Source organism: Raphanus sativus, chromosome 6 (genome assembly GCF_000801105.2).
Source record: "Raphanus sativus cultivar WK10039 chromosome 6, ASM80110v3, whole genome shotgun sequence".
Classification (NCBI taxonomy): Eukaryota; Viridiplantae; Streptophyta; class Magnoliopsida; order Brassicales; family Brassicaceae; genus Raphanus; species Raphanus sativus.
In genome coordinates, this window is record NC_079516.1 from 41,081,777 (window position 1) to 41,104,746 (window position 22,970).

The following is a 22,970-nucleotide window of genomic DNA, read 5'->3' on the forward strand; positions in this document are numbered from 1 at the left end:
TGTCATGTAAACACCTCGTGAATATTTTATTGTAAAGTAGTCGTGATATTTCTAAGTTATATAGTGGTTACGACAAATTTACAGAAACTGATTATTCTTTGTAATGTCTCATGAAGGATTAAAAAGTGATTGCTTGTAAGTTCGTCGTAGATCTTACGAGGAATTTATATATTCATTCATAGTTATAATTGATAACTAGGAATGAATATACGAAGAATTTATAATTCATTCCTATTTATTTCTCAATTATTCAATATATATTTTTTATTTTTTATTTTATAACACGTAAAAATGTAAAATAAATAATAATGTACGTAAAAATAATTTATATATTTATTTTTTGTAAGATGTGGATCTTAAACTAGTTAGATAAGTAAAAAAAGCCCATTCGTTTCGTCCGATTAAAAAAAGATAGGCTACAGAAAATGCTTATATATTGTGTGAACTGAAATCTATTACAAACATTTCAATCTGAATTTATATACTGTTTTAGGATAGCAAAATGCTTATCTACGATCAACCATTCTCCAGATACCACGTGTATGATTCTAAATCAATCGGAAGAGTCATTTAAAATATTTTCCAACGTCAGATCAAGTATCTATCCAGTGCTGACTCAGCCGGTTAAACCTAAACCGGAACTGCCTCACTATTAAAACTAGAATAAACCGGCGAAACCGAAAGAAATACTCCAATCAGCCGGAAAAACAACACGTGGCAACAGCTACCCGGTTCTTATCCGGTTACGAGTAAAAATAAAATTGGCCCCTTCACACGAAACGCGACTTCACGTCGCCGCTTGGACTCTATAAATAGAGCAATCGGTCGCAGAGAACAAGACATCAAACAAGCAAATACCAATAATATTATTTTGCGAACAAACAAGAAAAATGTGTGGAATTCTTGCCGTTTTAGGATGCTCCGATGATTCTCAGGCCAAGAGAGTTCGTGTTCTTGAGCTTTCTCGCAGGCAATAAAACTTTCCTCTGCTTTTTTTCTTTATTTCGATTCTTTAAAATAGGAAAAAAAAATGGGTTGTCACGTTAAAACAACTCAAAATCGGCAAATCACATTATGATTTGTTTGGTGTTAGAACATCGAAATACACAAACCATGAAAGTTATGTTTTTTTTCCTTTTTGCAAACTATAAAGTTATGTTTGTTTCAGTTATTATGATGAAAGATTTACGTGATCTAATACCATTTATTAATATGTTCATTTTCGTAACCTTTTCGTTGAACGCGACAGAAATGATGCTTGAGCAAATCAAACGTCTGTCCCTTTTGAATATTCTATGAGAGATCTCTCAGAAAAAAAATAAGAAAACGAAACTTTCTTTGTTTATTTGTTTGTTGAATAATTCTGACAAATAAAACCATTTTTAAAAAATATTTAGTCTTTTAACTAATTTTTCTTTGAAATATTTTGGTTATAGATTGAGGCACAGAGGACCTGACTGGAGTGGAATATATCAGAACAGTGGCAATTACTTGGCCCATCAACGTCTTGCTATCATCGATCCTGCTTCCGGTGATCAACCTCTCTTTAACGAGGACAAGTCCATTGTTGTCACGGTACGCTTCAAGAACTACGTACATGTTAAATCCATGGAGTCATTATGATTCTTTTGATATTTTTTTTGGAAGCTGACTATTTTCTGTTCTTCGTTTTGTTGGAAGGTGAATGGAGAGATTTATAACCATGAGGAGCTGAGAAAGGGTTTGAAGAATCACAAGTTCCACACCGGTAGTGACTGTGACGTCATTGCTCACCTGGTATGTGTGATTTCATTTTGATTGGCTTTTGCTAAGTAACTTGTTATCTCTTGATCTGATCTGATCGTATTTTGGAGACATAGTACGAGGAGCATGGTGAGAATTTTGTGGATATGTTGGATGGAATCTTCTCCTTTGTGTTGCTGGACACAAGAGATAACTCATTCATGGTGGCTCGTGACGCGGTTGGTGTCACTTCGCTCTACATTGGTTGGGGATTAGACGGATCTCTCTGGGTCTCTTCGGAGATGAAAGGCTTACACGAAGATTGTGAGCATTTCGAAGCGTTCCCACCAGGTCATTTGTATTCAAGCAAATCAGGAGGAGGGTTTAAGCAATGGTACAATCCTCCTTGGTTCAATGAATCTGTTCCTTCCACGCCTTATGAGCCTCTCGCAATTAGACGCGCCTTTGAAGACGTAAGAAAATTTAACCTTTGCATCCAATTAAAAGATCTCTCGCAACTAACATGTTTTTTCTTTCTTTAGGCTGTGATTAAGCGGTTGATGACTGATGTTCCATTTGGAGTTTTGCTCTCTGGGGGTCTTGATTCTTCTCTTGTTGCATCCATCACTGCACGTCACTTGGCCGGTACTAAGGCCGCTAAGCGATGGGGTCCTCAGCTCCATTCCTTTTGCGTCGGTCTTGAGGTGAGATATAGATCAGAGTTCCTCTGTTTATAAAAACAGAGTTTCATGAGATTGCAATGTTTTTTTAATATTATTATTTAAATTAATCTCCTTTTATTTTACTTTAGGGCTCGCCAGACTTGAAGGCGGGGAAAGAAGTGGCGGAGTATTTGGGGACGGTGCACCATGAGTTCCATTTCACGGTGCAGGACGGGATTGATGCGATCGAGGACGTGATCTACCATGTCGAGACATATGATGTGACGACTATTAGAGCTAGCACACCCATGTTCTTAATGTCCAGGAAAATCAAGTCTCTAGGTGTTAAGATGGTTCTCTCCGGTGAAGGTTCTGATGAGATCTTTGGAGGGTATCTTTACTTCCACAAGGCACCTAACAAGCAAGAGTTTCACCAAGAAACATGTCGCAAGGTATCATCTGTAATCACAAATAAACACTACCAAAGAGGAATGATTTTTATAACTCTTTGTATGCGATGCCTTGCAGATCAAGGCTCTTCACAAGTACGATTGTTTAAGAGCCAACAAAGCTACCTCTGCTTTTGGTCTAGAGGCGCGTGTCCCTTTTCTAGACAAAGAGTTTATCAACACCGCTATGTCTCTCGACCCTGAATCCAAGATGGTAACTACGAAAACTCAAATACCTTCCTTCTTTCACAAGCTAACGTTTTTTTTTTTTTTCACAAGCTAACGTACACTCGCTTAAACAAACTTTTCTATATGGGATTTTATTAGATCAAACCAGAGGAAGGGAGGATCGAGAAGTGGGTTCTAAGGAGAGCCTTTGACGATGAAGAACGTCCTTATTTACCAAAACACATTCTCTACAGACAGAAAGAGCAGTTTAGTGATGGTGTTGGCTACAGCTGGATCGATGGCCTCAAAGCCCATGCTGCTGAAAATGTATTACACAAAAGATCTAATGTCTCATTCTCTCTAGCTAAATTTCTATCTAGATCTTAATTATTTATGGTCTGTTTTTAGGTCAATGACAAGATGATGTCCAACGCCGCATATATCTTCCCTCACAACACCCCACTAACCAAAGAAGCTTACTATTACAGAATGATCTTTGAGAGGTTCTTCCCTCAGGTAAGACTCTTATACTATAATATTCAAATAATGTAATGGAAAGTCTTTTTTTCTTCTTTTGTTTTAGCAAATTTACAAACTTTTGAGCTGATATTTTATTTTTGCGCAGAACTCGGCAAGGCTAACTGTTCCTGGAGGTGCGACCGTGGCCTGCTCGACGGCAAAAGCCGTGGAGTGGGATGCAAGCTGGTCCAACAATATGGATCCATCGGGAAGAGCTGCGATTGGAGTCCACCTCTCGGCCTACGACGGTAGCAAAGTGGCATTGCCCTTGCCGCCACATAAGGCAATTGACGACATGCCAATGATGATGGGACAAGAAGTTGTTATTCAGACATGAGTTTGAAGGATATATGGGGGAATTGGAGTATTTTAAAGTTGTCCTAATGGGTTTAAGTGTTTTTGTATGATTTCAAAATAAAATTGGTTTCCTGTTCCTAAGGAAGATATGGATGTACAAATTAATTTTCTTGTACTTTTAGCAAAGATTCGAATGTACTGTTTCTTCAAAATCGATGTACACCAATCTATCTTATTAAAACAGAAACATTATAACTTCTTCTAGATAGATTTTTAAATTGGACATCACATTATTATTCTTAGTCTAACCTTTCATTTAAATATTTCCCTAAAGAATTCAATATTAATCATCTATCATTTAATTCCACTATAAGATCTATATCTTACATTATATACATATATTTAACAAAATATATATTCTTTCGTTTAAGTATACTAACATTATCATATTTATATTATATCATTAGTACAAATATAACAATCCTTCTCTTTTATTATTAGTCAAATGAATACAATAAATGTCTCCAATATAAATATTACACGAGTCTGAATTCTTAAAAATAAAAATATAAATAGATAGAAATAAAAATAAATATTACACATGTTATTAAAAATACAAATATTATAAGAGTAGGTTGACAAAAAAATATTAATATTACACGAATCCTTAGCCTGTCATTATATAATTTTGACTATCTTGATCCAGTTATCTCCTAAACCAATCGATTCAATTAACCAAAAAACTTAAGAATATGTTTCCTCCCATCATCAAACTATAATTATCTTAAACACAAAACCTCTTTGAATTAAAAAAAAAACAATTATTTGGCATCAAATACTGATGAATCTTTAAATTTTAAATAGCTTGATACAAAACTTTTGAAACTCAATACTAAAGATATCAGAATATATTTTATTTGATGCTAAAATAATCAAGGTTTGCTTTGAATATACACTAAATAGAATATACTAATCGTATACTATTATTTCAATAACAGAACATCAATTTATACTTTAAAAAATCGGTTGCAGAAAAACCTCTTCACCAAGTTGAGTCTACTAGGCCTAAAATCTCGGTTACAATCAAATATTCACAATCAAATTGACAGATTTAATAAATCATGAATATGGAAAATCCCATTTTCCAAGTTTATTCTACTATACCTAAAATTTTGGTGTCATGATATTTTGTATTTATTATATGTAATTTAATAGATTAGAAAAAATTCATTTCCTCCCACTAAAATGTGTATATAAGTATTTGCATTCACATTCATCATTCATTGGACAATCATAAAACATTTAAAAAAAAACTCTTAAAAAGCACAATGTCAAAATCAAATCGTATTGGTTAATATTATATTAGTATTTTTTTCACCGCACAGTTATATCTCTTATACACCAACGAAAAAAACTATTAATACAAGAAACAGTTATAACATTGTTCTTAAACAACATGTTTTGGACAAACTCGAAATTATATAAAACCACATTATGTAAAAAGGACAAACTCCAAATTGTATTAACTATTATAGAATCTATTTTATGTGTTAAAACAAAAATAAAACCTGCGCGATCGCGCGGGTCATGATCTAGTCTTATTTAAATGATATGTATTGTAATATGATATGAAAAAATGTGATTGTGCTTGTTTTCACAAAAAAATTATTCATGAAATGTGAAATCTCCTTATCGTTTTAAAGTTTCTAGGAAATAGGTCTTGTATTGTCAGCTGCATCATTTCTTGAAACATCATTCAATTCCTGTTGAATGACCCCTTTTGTAACCCTGAGCATAAATGTGGACCTGACGTGCTACACTGATGTGTACTGTAGGATCTGCACTGGTACACTGATGTGTACTGTAGGAGCTGCACATTCATAGGTTCTTTTTCTTAATAATTTTGGTCACAGGGAAACTGCACTGCAGTTACTACAGTAACCATGACGAATATGCTAGAAGCGGATTTTCCTGAATTAAACGTGATAGACACTCAATAATCTCTGGCTAGAAGATTCTGAAACCCAAGCTGAATAGAATAAACACAAAAATGTTTTTTTTTTTCAAAAGCTAATGTACCAAAACGTGTTGTTTTGTGTTAACACAAAACCATGCCTTATTGTCCCCAAATTGTTGGATTGATACATATCTTTACATGGTCTTCACAAGATTTTGCATATTTGCTACTCAGATGACTGTAATTCAACTCGCTCAAAGCAGATACTATTACATATTTATTCAACATATAGATTACACTACACAAGTAAAATCAACGACTTTTAAGGTGTTGTGTAAGCCTTTGCATTGGTTGGAACGCTGGGATCGTGTCTGGTGTTTGCAGATGGATCACCATAATCCTCGGTGCTCTCCATCAATAATCTTTTTGCTACCCTTGTCTTCCCAATTCCTAACAAATAAAAAACAATTTAACTTTGGTTAAACCAAAAACAGAATCAGAACATTATAATTTAACGGATCAAAACTTAAAGAAGAAGACAAATTAATTAAAAAGATATGGAACCTGAAACAGAAAGAGTGTTGCGGCCAGAGGATGTAACAAGTGGAAGGGTTAGTATGAGAAACAGAAGAAGACGAACTCCAAAACTCATCTCGGTTTGGTTTGGGTAGACATATGCGTCATATATACTTATAGATGTGATATGATGATACTAAAATTGAATATGCGGTGTGTATCCAATTGCAACCTGTTTTTCACGTGAACTAGAGACTAAACATTAAATCCTGCCTTTTTGTGTAGGTGTGTGTGTTAAAGAAGAGTGTTAGTTTGGGAGATGGGATATTAATGTCCAGAGAAGACGACCAAGGAGATAATGACACCTGGTTAGACCTTTCATATCGGCTTCGCCTGGTTACGCAGTTGCGCCTTACATTTTGTGTTGTGTTACATAGCAAATAGATCAGAGGAACAAATGTTGTTCATAAATAAACAAGGGAATATTACCAAAACATAACAAAAATTCAGCATGGTTGTCCTTATAGTATAAAACCATTATTTAGTTGTCCATTTAGTATAATTTTTTTCATAATTCTAAAAATAACTCTTGATTAATCTAATTAAACTAATATTTTTTAAATTAACTAAAAACGTTTTAAAAAGGGAAAACAAAAATAAAACTTTTTAAAAACCTTTTAAGAAAAATAAAATGCATAAAATTTATAAAATAAGAATAATTTACAAAATAATTTTAATAAAAACACCAAATAAAGTTTATAGAAAACGTTTACAAATTTTTATTTTTATAAAAAATTTAAAACTTTTTTGATAAAACTTTAATAAAATAAAATTTGTAAATTTTACAAAAATAAAAATAAAACTTTACAAAAAGTTTTTAATAAAAACTTTAAACAAACTTTATATGATATATATTTTATAAAAAGTTTAAAATTACTACAAGAAAAAAGGCTTTTATTAGCGGACGAAAAACGCTAAATTCTGTATCATCGCCCGTCATAATAGATCATGGACATTAGATAGCGGTTTTTTGCTTTGCTATCTTATTATTATATATTATAGCGTTATTCTGTTTGCAATTAAATAGCATATCTTTTCGGCTATTGTTTGTATTATTAAAAATTAAAAATAAAAATAAAAAATACAAAATACAAATAAAAAAATAAAAATAAAAATATTTTAAAAACTTTAAATATCAAAATTAGTTACATATTTATAGACCGGTATACAAACTAAACCAAGCTAACCAAAAAAAACTAAACCAAGCTAAACCAAAAAAAAAAAAACTAAACCTAAAATGTCTAAACCTAATAGAGCCGCCACCTCTCTCTTCTTCTTCTTGCTCGGCTCCACCACCACGGCTAACTTCTTCCATCTTCACACTACAGCTTCTTCAGATCTGACGAGTCATCGTCTCCGCCGCATCCATCACCGCAAGCTCGTCCCATCCACCTTGCCGCATCCTCTTCTTCCTCTTTCATCTCCGCAACACACATCACCTCTGTCTCGTTTCAGGCATCTAAGAACAAAAATAAAATCAGAATCAAACAATGAGAGAGAGAGAAAGAGTTGATGGCGAATGGGAGAGATGCAGTCTGGCCTCGAGACTGGGAGGTCGATTCGGATGAAATACACACCTAATCGTAACCTTGAAGATCCCGGCAGAGAAGCGGAGCCATCAGCGTGGAGGGAGTATCCGTGGCGGAGGAGAAGTCGGAATCGTCGGGAGTGGTGAAGAAGGAGAAAAGTCGTCGCTCATCTTGAAGAGAAGGGATCTGGAGAGAAGGACTGATCTTTGAAGGAGAAAAAGTCGTATAGGTTTTTTATTTTTTTTTAAATTTTTGTTTGTGGGTCAGCGAAGGGTTTCTTGTTTTTGTATAGGAGAAGATAAATGAAAAAGATTAGGGGAGAAAGAAAGAGATTTAATTGTGGCCATTAGATTACATTTCATCAATGGCTAAAAATTGGATCTTTGAAAAAAAAAACTAACCAATGAGAGATAAGGTAGAAGATTAACAAAATAATAATTTTAACCTTTAGATTAAATTCAATCAATGACCATAAAAAAGCAACAATTTTTTTTTAAATTTATTATTTGTTTTATGATTTAGATTTTATATTTTTATGATCTAGAGTTTGGTGATTTTTTTTTTGAAAGGCTATTAAATTTAAATTTGAAGTTTATATTCAGTGGATACATAGTCTATGTTTGAAGTTAGGGTTTAGGGTATAGAATTTTGATTGACAAATAAAAATACTATATATTAAGACTAAAAGAATAAATTTTGAGTTTAAATTTAAGATTCGAAGTTATAATATGAAAGTATTATATTTTACTTTTATAAGAAATTGTATAAAAGGCATTTATGTAAAATACATGTGTAAATAAGCTTAAAATACATTTATGTAAAGTACAAACATAATGTTTTCGTTTTAGATTTAAGATTTTAAACATTAGATTTGAAGTTAAGTAACAGAAAAGATTAGAGTTTTAAAATTTTTAGAAGGAATTTAGGGTATAGGATTTATTTAAGATTAGTTTTTAAATTTGGAGTTTAGAATAAAGGTTTGAATATAGGGTTTAAAGGTTTGGGGTGTTGATTTAAGATTTGAGATTAATTTTTGAAAATATTAATTTGAGTTATATTTAAGATTGAAGATAGATTTTGGATTTGATGTTAAAATATCAAAGTTTAAAGTTTTTGTTTAGAGTTTAGGGGTTGTGTTAAAAAATTTTGGTTTTAGAGTTTAGGGTTTTAGAGTTTAGGATTTATAATTTTTAGAGGCAAATAAAATAGAGTTAGAGGGAAAGTGAAACAAAGTTGAGAGGGAAAATCAATTACTTTTCCGCTTTAGTCATACATAGCGTTTCAAAACTAAAAGTGCTATGTATACTATATTCGAAAAGTGTTCTGGAGAGATAAAAATCGGAATAACTTAACATAGCGTTTCCATTTTCGCAAACGCTATCTAAAAGTAAGAGGTATATCAACTATAGCACAATTGAAAAAAACGCTATCCCGGTCTGCTATTAAAACCCATATTTCTTGTAGTGAATGCTTGTAATTTTTTTAATTTTATCAAACTTTATAATAAAAAGAAAATATTTATTTTTTTCATAAAATTTTAATAAAAGTAAACTTTGTGAACTTTATATAAATAAACATATAGTAAAAAAAATTAAATAAACTTTATAAAATGTTTACAAAGTCTTTTTTATGAAAACCTTAAAACGTTTTTTAGTTTTATTAAACTTTTTTTAAAAATAGAACAAGAGTTTGTAAAAATCACAAGACAAACTATAGAGATATCATAGATTGATGAAGAAAAAAATGAAAACTATTTTTTCACAAGTAAAATCGATCATAAACGTTTTAGGAAGTTAAAATATTTTTTAGGAGATTTTTGGAATATTTCCTTAACTGAAATTTCATTAATTTTCGTAAAAAATCATGTATTCTTATCCGTAAAAAACGTCTTCTAAAAGTTTAGAAGAATGATAAAAATCCTGAATACACTTTCTAATTTGAGTAGACGTAAGAGTACATTGTAAAAAACACATTCCCAAAATTTAAAATACTTTATAAAAGTAGAAGATGCATTCGGAAGGAAAGTAGATACATTTATGATTAGTAGAATGTGCATTCCTCTTATTTAGAAATTTAGTAAATAGTAGAATGAGCGTTCTAAAAGAAGTAGATGAACATGTTTATTTTAGAAATTGTTTTCTACTATACCATTTTTTGTAGAAGACGCATTTTACTTTTAGTATGATGTATTTTAAAAAAAAATATTTATCAATTTTTTTAAATAAAAAGAAATTACCAGCTTATGTATATAGGTGTTTTATTAATTGTTTATATTTTTAATAATTTTTTGATTCACAAAATTATTTATTTCATTAATTTTCAGAAATACAAAGGACAAAAAGAAGAAAAAATGGACAAAATAATTTTATACCAAAGGGACAACAACCTAATTTTTTTGTTTTCTTTTGGCAATTTTCCAATAAACAAAGTGGTATAGAACAAAAGTTGAATGACAAATATAACATCCCATAGTTGACAAAAAAAAGAATGACAAATATAACATCTATAATATACACTATCAAATAAGGAATTCTATTACTGAAGAAATTGTGCACATGGCAAATCAAAATATGAGTTATTATTAATTCATGTTGGTAAGAGAAGTGTGAGTGCATCAATCTGAGAAAGTCAAAATTCTATATATTTCATATCGGTGTACAGTCAAACCTCTATAAATTAATAATATTGTCTTACACCAAAACTGTAATTTTTAATTAATTTATAGAAATATTAATTTATCGATATACTAATTGAACCAAAAATTCAATTTTGAACTATAAAATTATATTATTTTATAGAGATTTTATATTTTATAGATATTTTTAATGTATATTAATTTATAGAATATTAATTTAAAGAGATTATATTTGGATAAGAATAAGTGAAAAAAAATTCGCAATCCAAGTCTTCTTATACATACTACACTAGGTGATTACCCGCGCACTTGCGCGGAATAAAATGTATATTTTAATAATCGTTGAATACTAACCTTGATCATACCACCATTAATAAAATTACATTTAATAGATATTCAAATTAATGTATATATATAGCCGTGTATATATATATATATAGCCGTGTATATATATATCTATATATTAATTTCAATATCTATTAAATGTAATTTTTATTTATATAGTTTTATGATCATTTGTATTTTATTATAACAAAAAAATTAAAACCATAAATTACAAAATTTCCGATGTGAGATTTTTAACAGTTTTCATGATTAATAGTCATTTAAAAAATTCAAATATAACATATACAAAAATATACATTTTTATAACATGATTAATATGATTATTTAATTTATTTTAACAATATATCATTAAAACAATAGAGGATATGTAGATTTCCATCAAATACTTATCATTAAAATCATTAATTGTAAAATGTATATTGGATTCATTTTTGGTAGTTCCGTATCTTTATTTAATGCAAGAATGAATAATATTAATTGTAAATTGCTAATTAATTTCATGGTTAGTTTAATGAGAAGTATATAATATATGTTTAATAGACTAACATATTTCTCTAGAGAATTCAATTAGAAGCTTTCAAGTGATGATACATGTCATAGCTAAAATATTGAATACTTCTCTTTTAATATATAGGAGATTGACTAAATTGATCTGAAGATTATAAGTTTGATCGATAACAATTAGTGAAAATTATTCATAACTTTATTTCTTATCTATAAAAGAAAAGAGTTTCATGTTCACTCGAAGAAACTTGATTTTGATGAACACTAAATATGGATGAGTAGAAAAAGATTTTCTTCCATGCTTCTGTTTTATTTTTAATTTTAATTTTCAAAATTTCTAATTTTGATTTTAATTCTAGATTTAGTTATTTTGTTTGATGGTAGAAGCGTTTTTATTTTTTGTTCTTTTATTTGAATAGATAATATTTTTTGTAATAAATGATTGCATTGACAAAATGACTCTAAAATTTATATAATATGATCTCAAACTAAATAATTATGTTTTTTTGTATAAAACCGAATAAACCAAAAACCAATGGTATATAAAGCGAACCGAACCGAAGAAAATATGGATTTAGAATGATAATTGTATTTTACTAACCAAAATACCGAAAAACCGAAAAAAAACCCGGACCGAAATTGATATCCGGATTGAACACCCCTAGTAATTACTCTTCGATATATTGCATTAATATAACTTTCCAATATCACAAATTAATAGAAAATATATTAATAATAAAAATATTGACAACACATATAAGGTAACCAAAATAATTACTAAACTTTATTTGCAAGGTTTAAAATTCGTTAGTCTAAAGTAAAAATTCATAGGCAGGCTTTGTATTACCTTATTCAACCGACTACATTTATTGTTTTTCTATAATACTTTTCTGTTTGAATACGATTTGTTTACTTATATAAACTTCCTACACAAGCTAAAAATAATATAATTAATAACTAAATATTTTTTAATATTTATTAACATACATTTCAAAAAGATAATTACAGCATAATCTCTATAAATTAATACTCGATAAATTAATATTTTTTATAAATTAATAAATTTTATCGGTCTTAATTTGGACATGTGTAAAATATGATAGAAATCGATAAAATAATAAGATAGTAATATTTAAAAAATTTCCATGTAAATATATAGTCCCATTAAAATCATATATTAATAATATATCTATATATATTTTTATATAAATACAAACTAATCATTGTATTATTGGTTTTATATTCATGATGAAAATACATCTATTTTTCTTAACATTTTACTATATTTTGATAATATTTAATAAAATTATATCGAAAACCACATAACAACATAAAAAACATATACCAAATAAAATAATTAAACAATATGAAAGTCAAATGTATTACTTTTTGTAAACAAAAATATTCAAAAAATGGGTACAATCTAAAACATAAAATTTTGGTAAATCAATATATCTGTAAATTAATAAAACTCAGATTAGTTTAGACTAAATCAATTTTGTATTTTGGTTTAGACTAAATCATTTTGACTTCGTTATATGGTTTCGATTATATAGTTACTGGGTCAAAATTAACATGTTCGACGACGACATGCACCCATTGCCTTTTTCTACTTTTTGTAATATCTAATATTATTTTTCTGAAATTATTATGAAGCACTCATCGGCTTATTATTATGAAGCCATGTCTAAGTTTTATATATAACTTATAAAGAAAAAGCAAAGTACTCCCAAACAACCATGCATGCATACGTCAACATGACTATCAGAATCCAACACTTCAAGGTTCGTTTTGCTATATTCCCCCAACCATGGATACATACGTTTAATACATTTCTCTTGGCAACCGTTTTTTAATATCAACTCAATCGCATCGTAGAACCCGTCGCAGGATCTCCACCACAGTTTAGATTTTACTATGCCTCCTTGAAGATTTCTCCATCTCCATCATCGCTAGCTTCTTGTCTGTCGTCGTACAGTTGAGATTGGTTGCTACTTGAGCCTGCAATTGTCACGGAGATGTTGAGAGAGATCCAGAAGCCACATCCTTAATTAGCGAGTGAAAGTTAATCTTTTTCATTACAACCATGTCGTTTAGAAAGTTAATAGAAACTTTAACTTAGTAATGTATGAAGATGCCGTTAGTAATGTATGAATGTCATAAACCTGAAAACACACACTGTGTATATATCATTTGCATGCATCACATCCAAAGTTTGCAACCATTATTGACTTCATCTTCTTCTCAATCTAACGATCTCTCATATCCGTTTTCTCTTTTCTCTGCCGACAAATATAACCTTTTAAATAGCTCATCTCTAAAAACATCTCAAGTGCATAATAAGCAGTAATCAAAAGCAAAATCTCAAAAGAAAAAAAAAGGAACACTTAGAAAAAACACAAATGGATCCGAACACAAAAACTCTTATTATTTTCGCGTTGTTTTTTCTCTATTTATATTTCCCCAATATTTCTATCGCTAATAATGCTGAAGCCGGTATGTTATCTTTTGTGAAATCAAGTTTTTCTTATATAATAATTTAATACATATGATTTTAATTATGAAACAGACGATGAAACACCATTTATGTACGAGCAAAATCCAGAGAAAGGACCAGAGGGATGGAGCAAAATAAATCATCATTGGAAAGTTTGTAACAATGGAAAATTACAATCTCCGATCGATCTCACTAACACAAGAGTCAGTCTTATTCATGATGAAGCATGGAGAAGACAATACAAACCAGCCCCGGCTGTTATTATAACAGAGGACATGACGTTATGGTAAGATCATTTTGATTGACTATATCTTCATTACAGTAACCATATGCGTGCATGGTAATGTGATTCTAAATTTTTAATAATACCAATGAAAACGAAATAAAAGGTATCGTGGAAAGGAGATGCTGGGAAAATAACGATACGTCAAACCGAGTTTAAATTGGTGCCATTCGCATTCACCGTCAGAGCATACTGTTAACGGAACTTGGTTCGTGTTTTCTTGTCTTCTTGATCACAATGAGCTCAGAGCACCATACTGCATTAAGTGTCCCTAATATGTATCGAGTTTGCAAAAGAGATCATCGAGACTCGAGAGACAGTCAGCTTAAAAAAGAGTGGCCTGCTTCAATATCAACTCGAGTTCACCCGACTTCTCCGTAAGTGAAAGTGTAACTCGCGTGAAAGGTTTGTAAGCTTTTGTTTGCGTCGAGAAAGCTATGAAAAAAAAATTCATCATGTTCCGTGTAATATAAGCAAAAAAGGAAAGAAAGTTAGGCAATAAATATTGCGTTTTTCTTCAAAACGCTCACAGAGCGACACGTGAAATGAAGGCTTCTCATGCATTCTGGTGAAAACCGTTTAAGGAAAGCATTAAAAATGCTTCTCCTTTAATATATAGGGGATACCTATGATTAGACATTACATATTGTACATCTTTTGTATAATTTCAAATGAAAATAATGAACGAAAATGCAATGTAAATTTAATTATTTTCCTTATACTCTCAGGCGTGGATATCTACCTAGTTGCTATTCTATTAGATGTACAGAAATTCACAATTTAATATCTCTTCTTCTCTGAAATTCTTCAGGTGCATACTCGATAATGTAACATTACATCACCACATTTCTATGACTTTCAGACGTCCTGACCACTCATTTCACACGTTTCCTGGCCACCCTGGACCAACAGAGCATTTGCTAATCATATTCTACATAACATGGTTTGTTTAAATTATATTCGCTAGGTTGCGACTTGCGACGGCCAAATTTGATGGCCGACTTGTTGTTTAATGTAAACAGATCTTGTAGAACACTTTAAAAACGTTCTCGGTGCTGTGTCACTTCTCAAAAATTATTAATTTTCACCATACTATTCTGCAAAACACTGTTAATTACTGAAAATTTCATAAAACCCTTCAAAAAGCAAATGCATTTTTAGTGATGTTAAATGTACATATTTGTTGCTATCCTACCTAAAGTTAAATGTGTCACTATCTAAATTCAAACAAGTTAATTTAGAATGCATGTTATGAATATTATAACTAAATAATAACAATTATAATTATTAACACACGCGTTTCTTTTCCCCATTTTCAATTCGAATCAGTTATTTATATAAAATATTCAATCTTCGGTGTCAGATTATACCAAGTGAAATATGAACCCCACGGCAGCAGTGCGAATTTTTCAATGAATCGTTTTATATGGTATCACACAGGGAACTAGATATTTAATATGGTTCCGGAACTCATATATAAGAACCATCATCGTGTGCACGAATGAAAATATATACACACACACAAAACAAACGTTCTAACAAATCACAAACAGAGAAATATAATAGGCATGGCAAGTGAAGACAATTCAAGTTCCTTGGTCGTTGAGAAATCAGAAGTGGAACTAGTGAAACCCTTAAAGCCAACACCTGATGTCTCTTTGTCTCTCTCCACAATCGACAACGATCCTTTCATGGAAATTATCATGAAAACCATATGCGTCTACGCCCCTATGCCCTATCTTGAAGATCAAGACAACAAAGACCCGGCTTCTCTTCTCCGCGATGCCCTCTCTCGTACTCTTTTCTACTACTACCCTCTCGCAGGGAAACTTCACCGAAAATCCGAGGACAGTAGACTTCAGCTGGATTGCAAAGCCGAAGATGGAGTTCCCTTTATAAGGGCAACCGCCACGTGCACACTCGCTTCTCTCAATAACTTGGACAGTGCCGGGGATGCAGCCTACCAACTCGTGCCTTGTTATGACCCTGTGACAGGTTGTGAAGGATATGACCCTCTGGCTTTCCAGATCACCAAGTTTGCATGTGGTGGAATAACTATCGGAATGGCTCACTCTCACTCCGTATGTGATGGTGTTGGAGTGGCCCAGTTTTTCCGAACAATGATCGAGCTTGCTTCCGGGAAGACCGAACCAAGTGTTATCCCCGTATGGGACCGAGAACGGCTCACCTTTAACGGTATGCAGCCAATTTTAAATATATATAACTTTCATGATATGACATGTTTGAGCACCAGTCTTTGCATTTATGCTACATGTTAAAAGTACTACGTCACGTTAAAACTTGAAAGCTTCACATTTCCATAACATATATTTGTTTACACGTAAATGAAAATGTGATTTATGTTCAACACCAAATGAATGAATAAGAATAGCAAATTATAAACAATAAGTTTTACATATGCTTAGTTTTTATTCCTCTAGTTCTAATGAATTATATAACAAAAACATTACTTATCAAATTTGGGAATGAATAATAAGCAACATATATTTTTTATTCATTCCTATTACTTTGTTCATTTTTATTCTTTTCTCTTTTTTTTTCATTTCTATTGTCTTTTTAATGGTCACAAGTTCTCTTTAGGTTTTGAGTTTTGACTTTTTATGTCCGCTAATTACAATCGAAATTTGATAAAAACATAACAAAAATTGTGACTAAAAAGAACATTCCAACATTATAGGAAAACTAGGAGACCATGTTCATATGCCTAGCGTCGGCTCTTCGCTGTCTACTGATGACATGGTCCGAGAGATTCTGTCCATTAGCTCCGAAGATATTATGAAACTCAAGAAGACAGTTTCAGAGGAGGAGCAAGTTACAATTGAGAACGAGAAGATGGATGTCACAACTCTGGAGATTCTTGCGGCCCATGTCTGGAGAGCACGTTGCCGAGCCCTAAATATGAGTCCAGATGATATTATGGGGTTAGCGTTAGCCATCAGTATCCGCGGCATTATGGAGCCGCCGTTACCACAAGGCTACTACGGAAATGCCATTCTAAACGGCTCCGTGGAATTAAAAGCTAAGGAGCTAAGCGAATCGCCATTGTATAGTGTGGTGAGACTCATTAAGGATACGAAGAGGAAGGCGCTTGACAAGCGGTACGTGTGGGAGCAACTTAGCGAGATTGCGGGAAGAGTGAAGGTGCGGCCTGAGAGCTTCAGCATAGGGATAGAGTCAATGATACTCTCCGATTGGCGGCAAATTGGTTTACATTACGATGGTTGGGGAGGTTTGGTGAATATAATACCATTAATTCCGACGACAATGCCACTTTTCTGGATTTTATTGCCGGTGTCAAAGGCGGTTCCAGAGATGAGAGGTGGCGTTAGGGTGCTGGTAACGCTTCCTAAGGAGGCGATGGCTAAGTTCAAGGAAGAGTTGAAGGCTCTCTGACCATAGATTGTTGTGTCCATGATGTTGCTTTCATTCTATATTTTTTTTTGCTAAAATAAAAAAAAATCTCGAAAAAGAAATTTCCAAAACAAAGTTATAATTTTTTTTGAATATGCACTACAATGTAAAATTTCCATGATGTTGCTTTCATTCTATTTTGAACAAACAACTACGTTCTAAATTAACCCCGAGTTGTACTTTTAGTTTTCCAGTTCTGATTTTTTTTTTGGTTGAAGTTTGTTATGATTTTTTTGTTTTGAATGAATTTTTACATTGTAGTGCATTGTTATTTTAGTTTTCTAAAAAAATAAAGAATTAATGAATTCTAAGAAACTATCACTAAACTTTTGTACTAAACCAGTATCATAAGCCTTCCTTGCAATGTAACAATAGTCTCCCATTAGCCTGATTGAGCTCAACCTATTGCGGACCTTCTTTTTGATGGTGCTGATGTGAGTGTTCTGTGTGGAGTGTGGCTCTGTCTTCTGCAATTTCGTTCCCTCCATAAACTATGGGCAATGATTTTAAAACAGGTACCTGATGATGAACAATGTTATCTTGTCAAATGTGGAATCAAATATCAGCAATATAAAAGTGTCCCAGTCGACGTTGAACTTGTCTTTCAACACCTCTTTTGCCAAGTTTGTCCAGATTGTTGGTGCAGAATAACAGGTGAAAAAGAGATGACATTTTGTCTCTATTTGGTGACTGGCAGAAACTGCATGATTTGTTGATCATTGTTTTCTGAACAGTGGCACTAGCAAGGATTCCCAAATCAAGCACCTAGAGTATCAGCTAGGCTACATCTCAGCTTTTTTTTTTTTTTTTTAATTTATATTAATTCCACCCGTAAACCGGGAATTCAGTTTCAGTTACAAACTCGAATTGAATAAAAGCTCCCAAATCAATCTATTACATTCTAGTTTCGCCCACCCACTAAACCTGGCACGTTCCACAAGTCTGATTTTCGAAATTTTTAGGAACTGGTTGCTATCATTTAGACATCTCAGCTTTGACCAGCTATCATACCAAAATAAGGTGTTAGCATCATTCTTAACGTCCATCCTGTGAAAATCTTTAGCCAAACTCGTCATTTTGAGAATATTTTTCACCACATCCAAAACTCCATTGTTGTAGTCTCCCTAATTGTTCAGAATGAACCTTTCTTTATGAGATAAAAGTTCGATCCATTTATCCAAAAATACGTGTTGGGCCCAAATCGTAAGAAGATAAACTGCTCTAGAACATACTTTGCTGAATGATTAATAGCAAAAACAATTATTTTATTTTTCACGTACTAATTAATCTCTTTCCTTTATCTTTATCCAATCTGTTTGGTAATAACGACGATGCAATTATTTATTGGTGTACTATAAACTACGAGCGGTATTTGACTTTTCATAATTAGACGGATAACAAATGATATTCTAAGCCTTTAAATCAGTCAGCAGATATTTAGCGAGCCTTATCCTTCCACGTGTTCAAATACTACTGCACTACACTCAAAACGTACAGGTACGCAAAAAACAGACGATCGTTCCCGCAATTAAAAAGATTAATTTTTTTTGTCTCTCACTATCATAGCCGAACAAGGGCAAAACGGACAATCACCAAACCCACTCCGCGTCTTTTATTGATAAAGCGTCTTCGAGAATCGAAACCGAAAGCGCAAAAGAGGCTTATCTAGAATTACGAAATTACCAAAAGACCCCATCGTCCTTCTCTCATCTCTGAAAGTATCGATCATCGAATTTGGGTGTGTGTGGAAATATCTTCTCTTCTAAAAAGCATCAAACTTTTCTTTGCTTCTGATCTTCGCCTTCTTCTTCTTCTTCTTCTTCATCGCTGGAAATTGACGTTCCATGGCAAGAGTTTCGTTCAAGGATTCTCTGAAAGCTCTCGAAGCAGATATCCAACACGCTAACACTGTGTAAGCCAGCCTAGCCCTCTTAATTAATTTCTATGCTTTCGTCATCCAAAGTTTTGATTTTTTTTTCCTTTTGTTCTCTTTCTGATTGTTTTGTTAAAAATCTTATCTTTTGTCTTGCTGAGCTTTCAGGTTCTGTTTCTTTGATATTTCTCTAGGACCACAGTTTTTTTCTTTTTTGTCTGAAATTATTGTTTTGGGGTTTGTACAAAAGGGTTCGGAGATGGTACGGTTTGTCTTTGTCTTCGGATTAGGATTCAGTCTGGTCCCAAACAGTAAAGATGTGATAAGAAGTAAGGAGAAGTTAACAACCCCATGTCAGTGATGTTATTCAACGAATTGGATAATGAAGTCATTCTTTTTGGGAGTTACGAGTGTTGACCCTCGAAGTTGGACAAAGTAAGAGGAAACTAGGTTTGGCTGCTAAGTCTTTTTATCTGTATATATATTAGACGCGACTACTCTAGCTGAGTTAGACGATTCCATGTCTGAATGTTTGGCTGAGTGCATTTTGATAAATCGGTTATGTTGTTAATGTTTTGTCACATCTGACTGATCTTTTGATCCGATCAATACTTAAGAACTTTGTTTTTGTGTGTGCTTTTCATCAAGTCATGTTTGATATGTCATGATGCTTACGAACAATGTCGTTCTTTTTTTTTTTTGGGTTCTCAAAACAGAGCTTTAGATTATCCTCGGGAGAAGGATGGAGCTCGTGTTCAGATGAGGTTATCTTACAACCCGGCAGCTCAGTTTTTACTCTTTCTTGTCCAATGGACTGATTGCCACCTAGCCGGTGCACTCGGTTTGCTCAGAGTTCTCATTTACATGGTACATTCTTCTCTCTTATTTTCATTCTTCTCTTGAGTCTTTTCTTGGTGATTATTTGATTAAAAATCCTTTCAACTGCATCAGACCTATGCGGATGGGAAGACCACAATGTCGGTTTACGAGCGAAAAACCAGTATTAAAGATTTCTATGGTAATGAGTTTTAAGTGTTTTATGTAATAAATAAATTTGATATCTTGTCGATGCTTATGTGCGTTTGCGGTATTATGAAACAGCTGTGATATTTCCATCGCTGTTGCAACTAGAAAGGGGCATCACAGACGTGGATGACCGCAAACAGAAAGAGGTCTGCAAAGTACGGTACAGGAACAAAGAGGAGATGGAAAGAGTAAAGCTCTCGGAGATTGACGTGGAGAGAGACGAAGAGTGTGGTATATGTATGGAGATGAACAGCATGGTTGTTCTTCCCAACTGTACACATTCTTTATGCATCAAGTGTTACCGTGACTGGTAAAGCCCCACCCCCATTCTTTCTTTATTGAGTGTCTTTCTCGGCGTGGTTCAAATCGTTATTTTTGTTGTTACAGGCATGGGAGGTCAGAGTCATGCCCTTTCTGCAGGGACAGTCTGAAGAGAGTGAACTCAGGGGACCTGTGGATGTTGATGGAGAAATCAGATACGGTCAGTCTCCATACAGTGGAGAGGGAGAATAAGAAGAGGCTGTTTGTGTACATAGAGAAGCTTCCTCTAGTGGTTCCAGATCAAGTGTTTGCTTCTTCTCCTTACGATTGCCATGTCAAGTGAGTAAAATTAATAAGAAGAAGAAGAAGAGCTTTTTATAAAAGGCTAAACCGGTTCTGGTAAACCTTTATATGAATGTATATATAATGTTTTTAGAGTAGTAGTAAGTAAGTAAGTATAATAATAATATAGTAACCATTCTCTTGGGGAAGTCCATTTCTACTTGCTTGTCTGTTTTTTTCAAAATGTGCATTTGGCTTTTGGTTCCCAAACTGTGTTATTTTCCGCTGTGTAGTAAATTCATGACTCTAAAACCCTCTTCTTTGTGAAGTGGCTTTCAATCATAACAAATCCAACACTCTGTATCTTGTCTGGGGGTTATATTTGTAACTGATCCGGTTTAGCTGACCATCAGCTACAACACACACATGATTTGAAAAACAGAAGGACGAGACAGAACACACATCTACTAAAAATTATGTAAAAATTATGTGAAATATTGGTCCCAACCAAACGAGAGCAGGAGCCCAATAAACTTACCAGCAAATTTCAAAAGTACATCTGAAAAAGTATGAAAATCCCATATATATAAAGCAAAAGGCAGCAGTCCTAATCTAACTTCAACTTCAAATGCTCAAAAGAAACGAAGCTTTCATAAAGATCTGAAACAGACACACAAATGGTTCCTGTTTTCTTAAATCTGGAAACATTCACTTCTTCGAATAGTGACATCTCTCGTGCTTTCCTTCTCTAAGTTGTAATAGAAAAGACGAAAGGGACCACCAGACAGTTTGTTTGGAACCAGACAAATCTCGCCGGCGGAAAATGTATCCATGACCTTCAAGTCAAGACCAGTTGCATATTGAGGCAAACGAAACGTACGCATAGACCATTCCTCTTTCTCAGCATCTTCCACGACCCACAATCTAAAACTACGAGCCTTATCTCTAGGATTCTCGACCACTCCAACTTTCCCACCGTAGTCGATCAAAGTTTTATCCGTAGTATAATAATAATCCCCAGCAACCCACATATTCTTATAACCCATTGGTAGAACTCTGCTCGGCACTTTGATCATGTTGAAACGTTCATGCCTAACGTTCAAAACTCATAATAACAGAATTGTCCGGATAATCCACATCTGGCCTGGATGCACCGTAGTACAAGGTTCCGTTCATATTCAGCCCCAAGGTATGAGTCTCGTGTGGACAAGCAACGCACATAACATCTCTCCAACCACCAACTCCCAATACCGCAACCTTGTGCCCCTGCTCCTCCCCTCTCGGAGACCATCGTTCAACAGCGAGCACTTTGTATTGATCTTTAACACCATCATACCCCAAGCATGTACGCGGGAAAAATATCTTTGAATTTGAAATCGGGAAAAGTATGGACTTGACTCGTCAAGGGGTTACAAATCCCCACACCTTCAAAACCTGATTCAAGGCAGATCATGCCCCGCACCACGTTGTACACCAATCTTCCTTTAATGTTGACTTTGTAGGAAGAAGCAGAAGAAGAAGACAAGGAGCGTGCGTTCGGGTTAGGCGCCGAGATTAAATGTATTTCTCCGTAATTGTTAAAAGAAATGAGGAGACGAGGAGGAGGTGAGGAAGAAGCAAAACTCGAGTGCTGGTTTCTGAAATCTCGGCTGGTGATGATAGATGACCAAAGCTTGGAGACACACTTAAATCTCGTTAGAGACTTCACTGGTAACCTTAAGAGTATGTTGGTCTGGAGATCGATTGGAACGTAGTTCGGTGTCGTCATTGGTGCAAAGATTAATTAACGAGTGTAAGAAGCTTTTGTGTCTCTAGCAAAACCCTAACTTGTGACAAAACCTAACCTCTATTTGAATTAGGGAAATGTTCCTTTTATATATATATATATAGATAGATCCTCTCGGCCCAGATAAAACAATTTGGGCCCAGTCGGGGTCAGTTGATTATAAACCA

The 22,970-nt window shown here is 33.1% G+C and overlaps 4 protein-coding genes, 1 long non-coding RNA gene and 1 pseudogene across 5 annotated transcripts; 3 read left to right on the forward strand and 3 right to left on the reverse strand.

The window, feature by feature from the left end:
* The first annotated feature begins 811 nt into the window (after positions 1 to 811).
* On the forward strand, positions 812 to 3,962 carry LOC108811351 (asparagine synthetase [glutamine-hydrolyzing]). Its single transcript, XM_018583395.2, has 10 exons — positions 812 to 970; positions 1,437 to 1,575; positions 1,681 to 1,776; positions 1,860 to 2,195; positions 2,265 to 2,426; positions 2,534 to 2,836; positions 2,913 to 3,047; positions 3,161 to 3,328; positions 3,410 to 3,517; positions 3,627 to 3,962. The coding sequence occupies exons 1-10, from the start codon at positions 891 to 893 to the stop codon at positions 3,855 to 3,857; spliced, it is 1,758 nt and encodes a 585-aa protein (XP_018438897.1). The 5' UTR covers positions 812 to 890; the 3' UTR covers positions 3,858 to 3,962.
* A 1,931-nt stretch (positions 3,963 to 5,893) lies between these two features.
* On the reverse strand, positions 5,894 to 6,497 carry LOC108810097 (protein PSY2). Its single transcript, XM_018582227.2, has 2 exons — positions 6,339 to 6,497; positions 5,894 to 6,224 (listed from the first exon to the last, which is right to left on the reverse strand). The coding sequence occupies exons 1-2, from the start codon at positions 6,424 to 6,426 to the stop codon at positions 6,097 to 6,099; spliced, it is 216 nt and encodes a 71-aa protein (XP_018437729.1). The 5' UTR covers positions 6,427 to 6,497; the 3' UTR covers positions 5,894 to 6,096.
* Positions 6,498 to 7,453: 956 nt separating this feature from the next.
* Positions 7,454 to 8,294, reverse strand: LOC108810718 (uncharacterized). The gene is made up of 2 exons (XR_001943165.2): positions 7,928 to 8,294; positions 7,454 to 7,809 (listed from the first exon to the last, which is right to left on the reverse strand). It is a non-coding gene; the product is annotated as an uncharacterized LOC108810718 (long non-coding RNA).
* A 7,417-nt stretch (positions 8,295 to 15,711) lies between these two features.
* Positions 15,712 to 17,572, forward strand: LOC108808522 (spermidine coumaroyl-CoA acyltransferase). Its single transcript, XM_056987362.1, has 2 exons — positions 15,712 to 16,339; positions 16,824 to 17,572. Exons 1-2 carry the CDS (start codon positions 15,712 to 15,714, stop codon positions 17,555 to 17,557), a joined length of 1,362 nt encoding a protein of 453 aa, XP_056843342.1. The 3' UTR covers positions 17,558 to 17,572.
* A 1,646-nt stretch (positions 17,573 to 19,218) lies between these two features.
* On the forward strand, positions 19,219 to 21,373 carry LOC108812858 (E3 ubiquitin-protein ligase AIRP2). Its single transcript, XM_018585238.1, has 5 exons — positions 19,219 to 19,487; positions 20,165 to 20,315; positions 20,400 to 20,466; positions 20,550 to 20,784; positions 20,862 to 21,373. Exons 1-5 carry the CDS (start codon positions 19,420 to 19,422, stop codon positions 21,076 to 21,078), a joined length of 738 nt encoding a protein of 245 aa, XP_018440740.1. The 5' UTR covers positions 19,219 to 19,419; the 3' UTR covers positions 21,079 to 21,373.
* A 224-nt stretch (positions 21,374 to 21,597) lies between these two features.
* On the reverse strand, positions 21,598 to 22,850 carry LOC108808521 (putative F-box protein At3g47150; annotated as a pseudogene).
* Between the last annotated feature and the right edge of the window lie 120 nt (positions 22,851 to 22,970).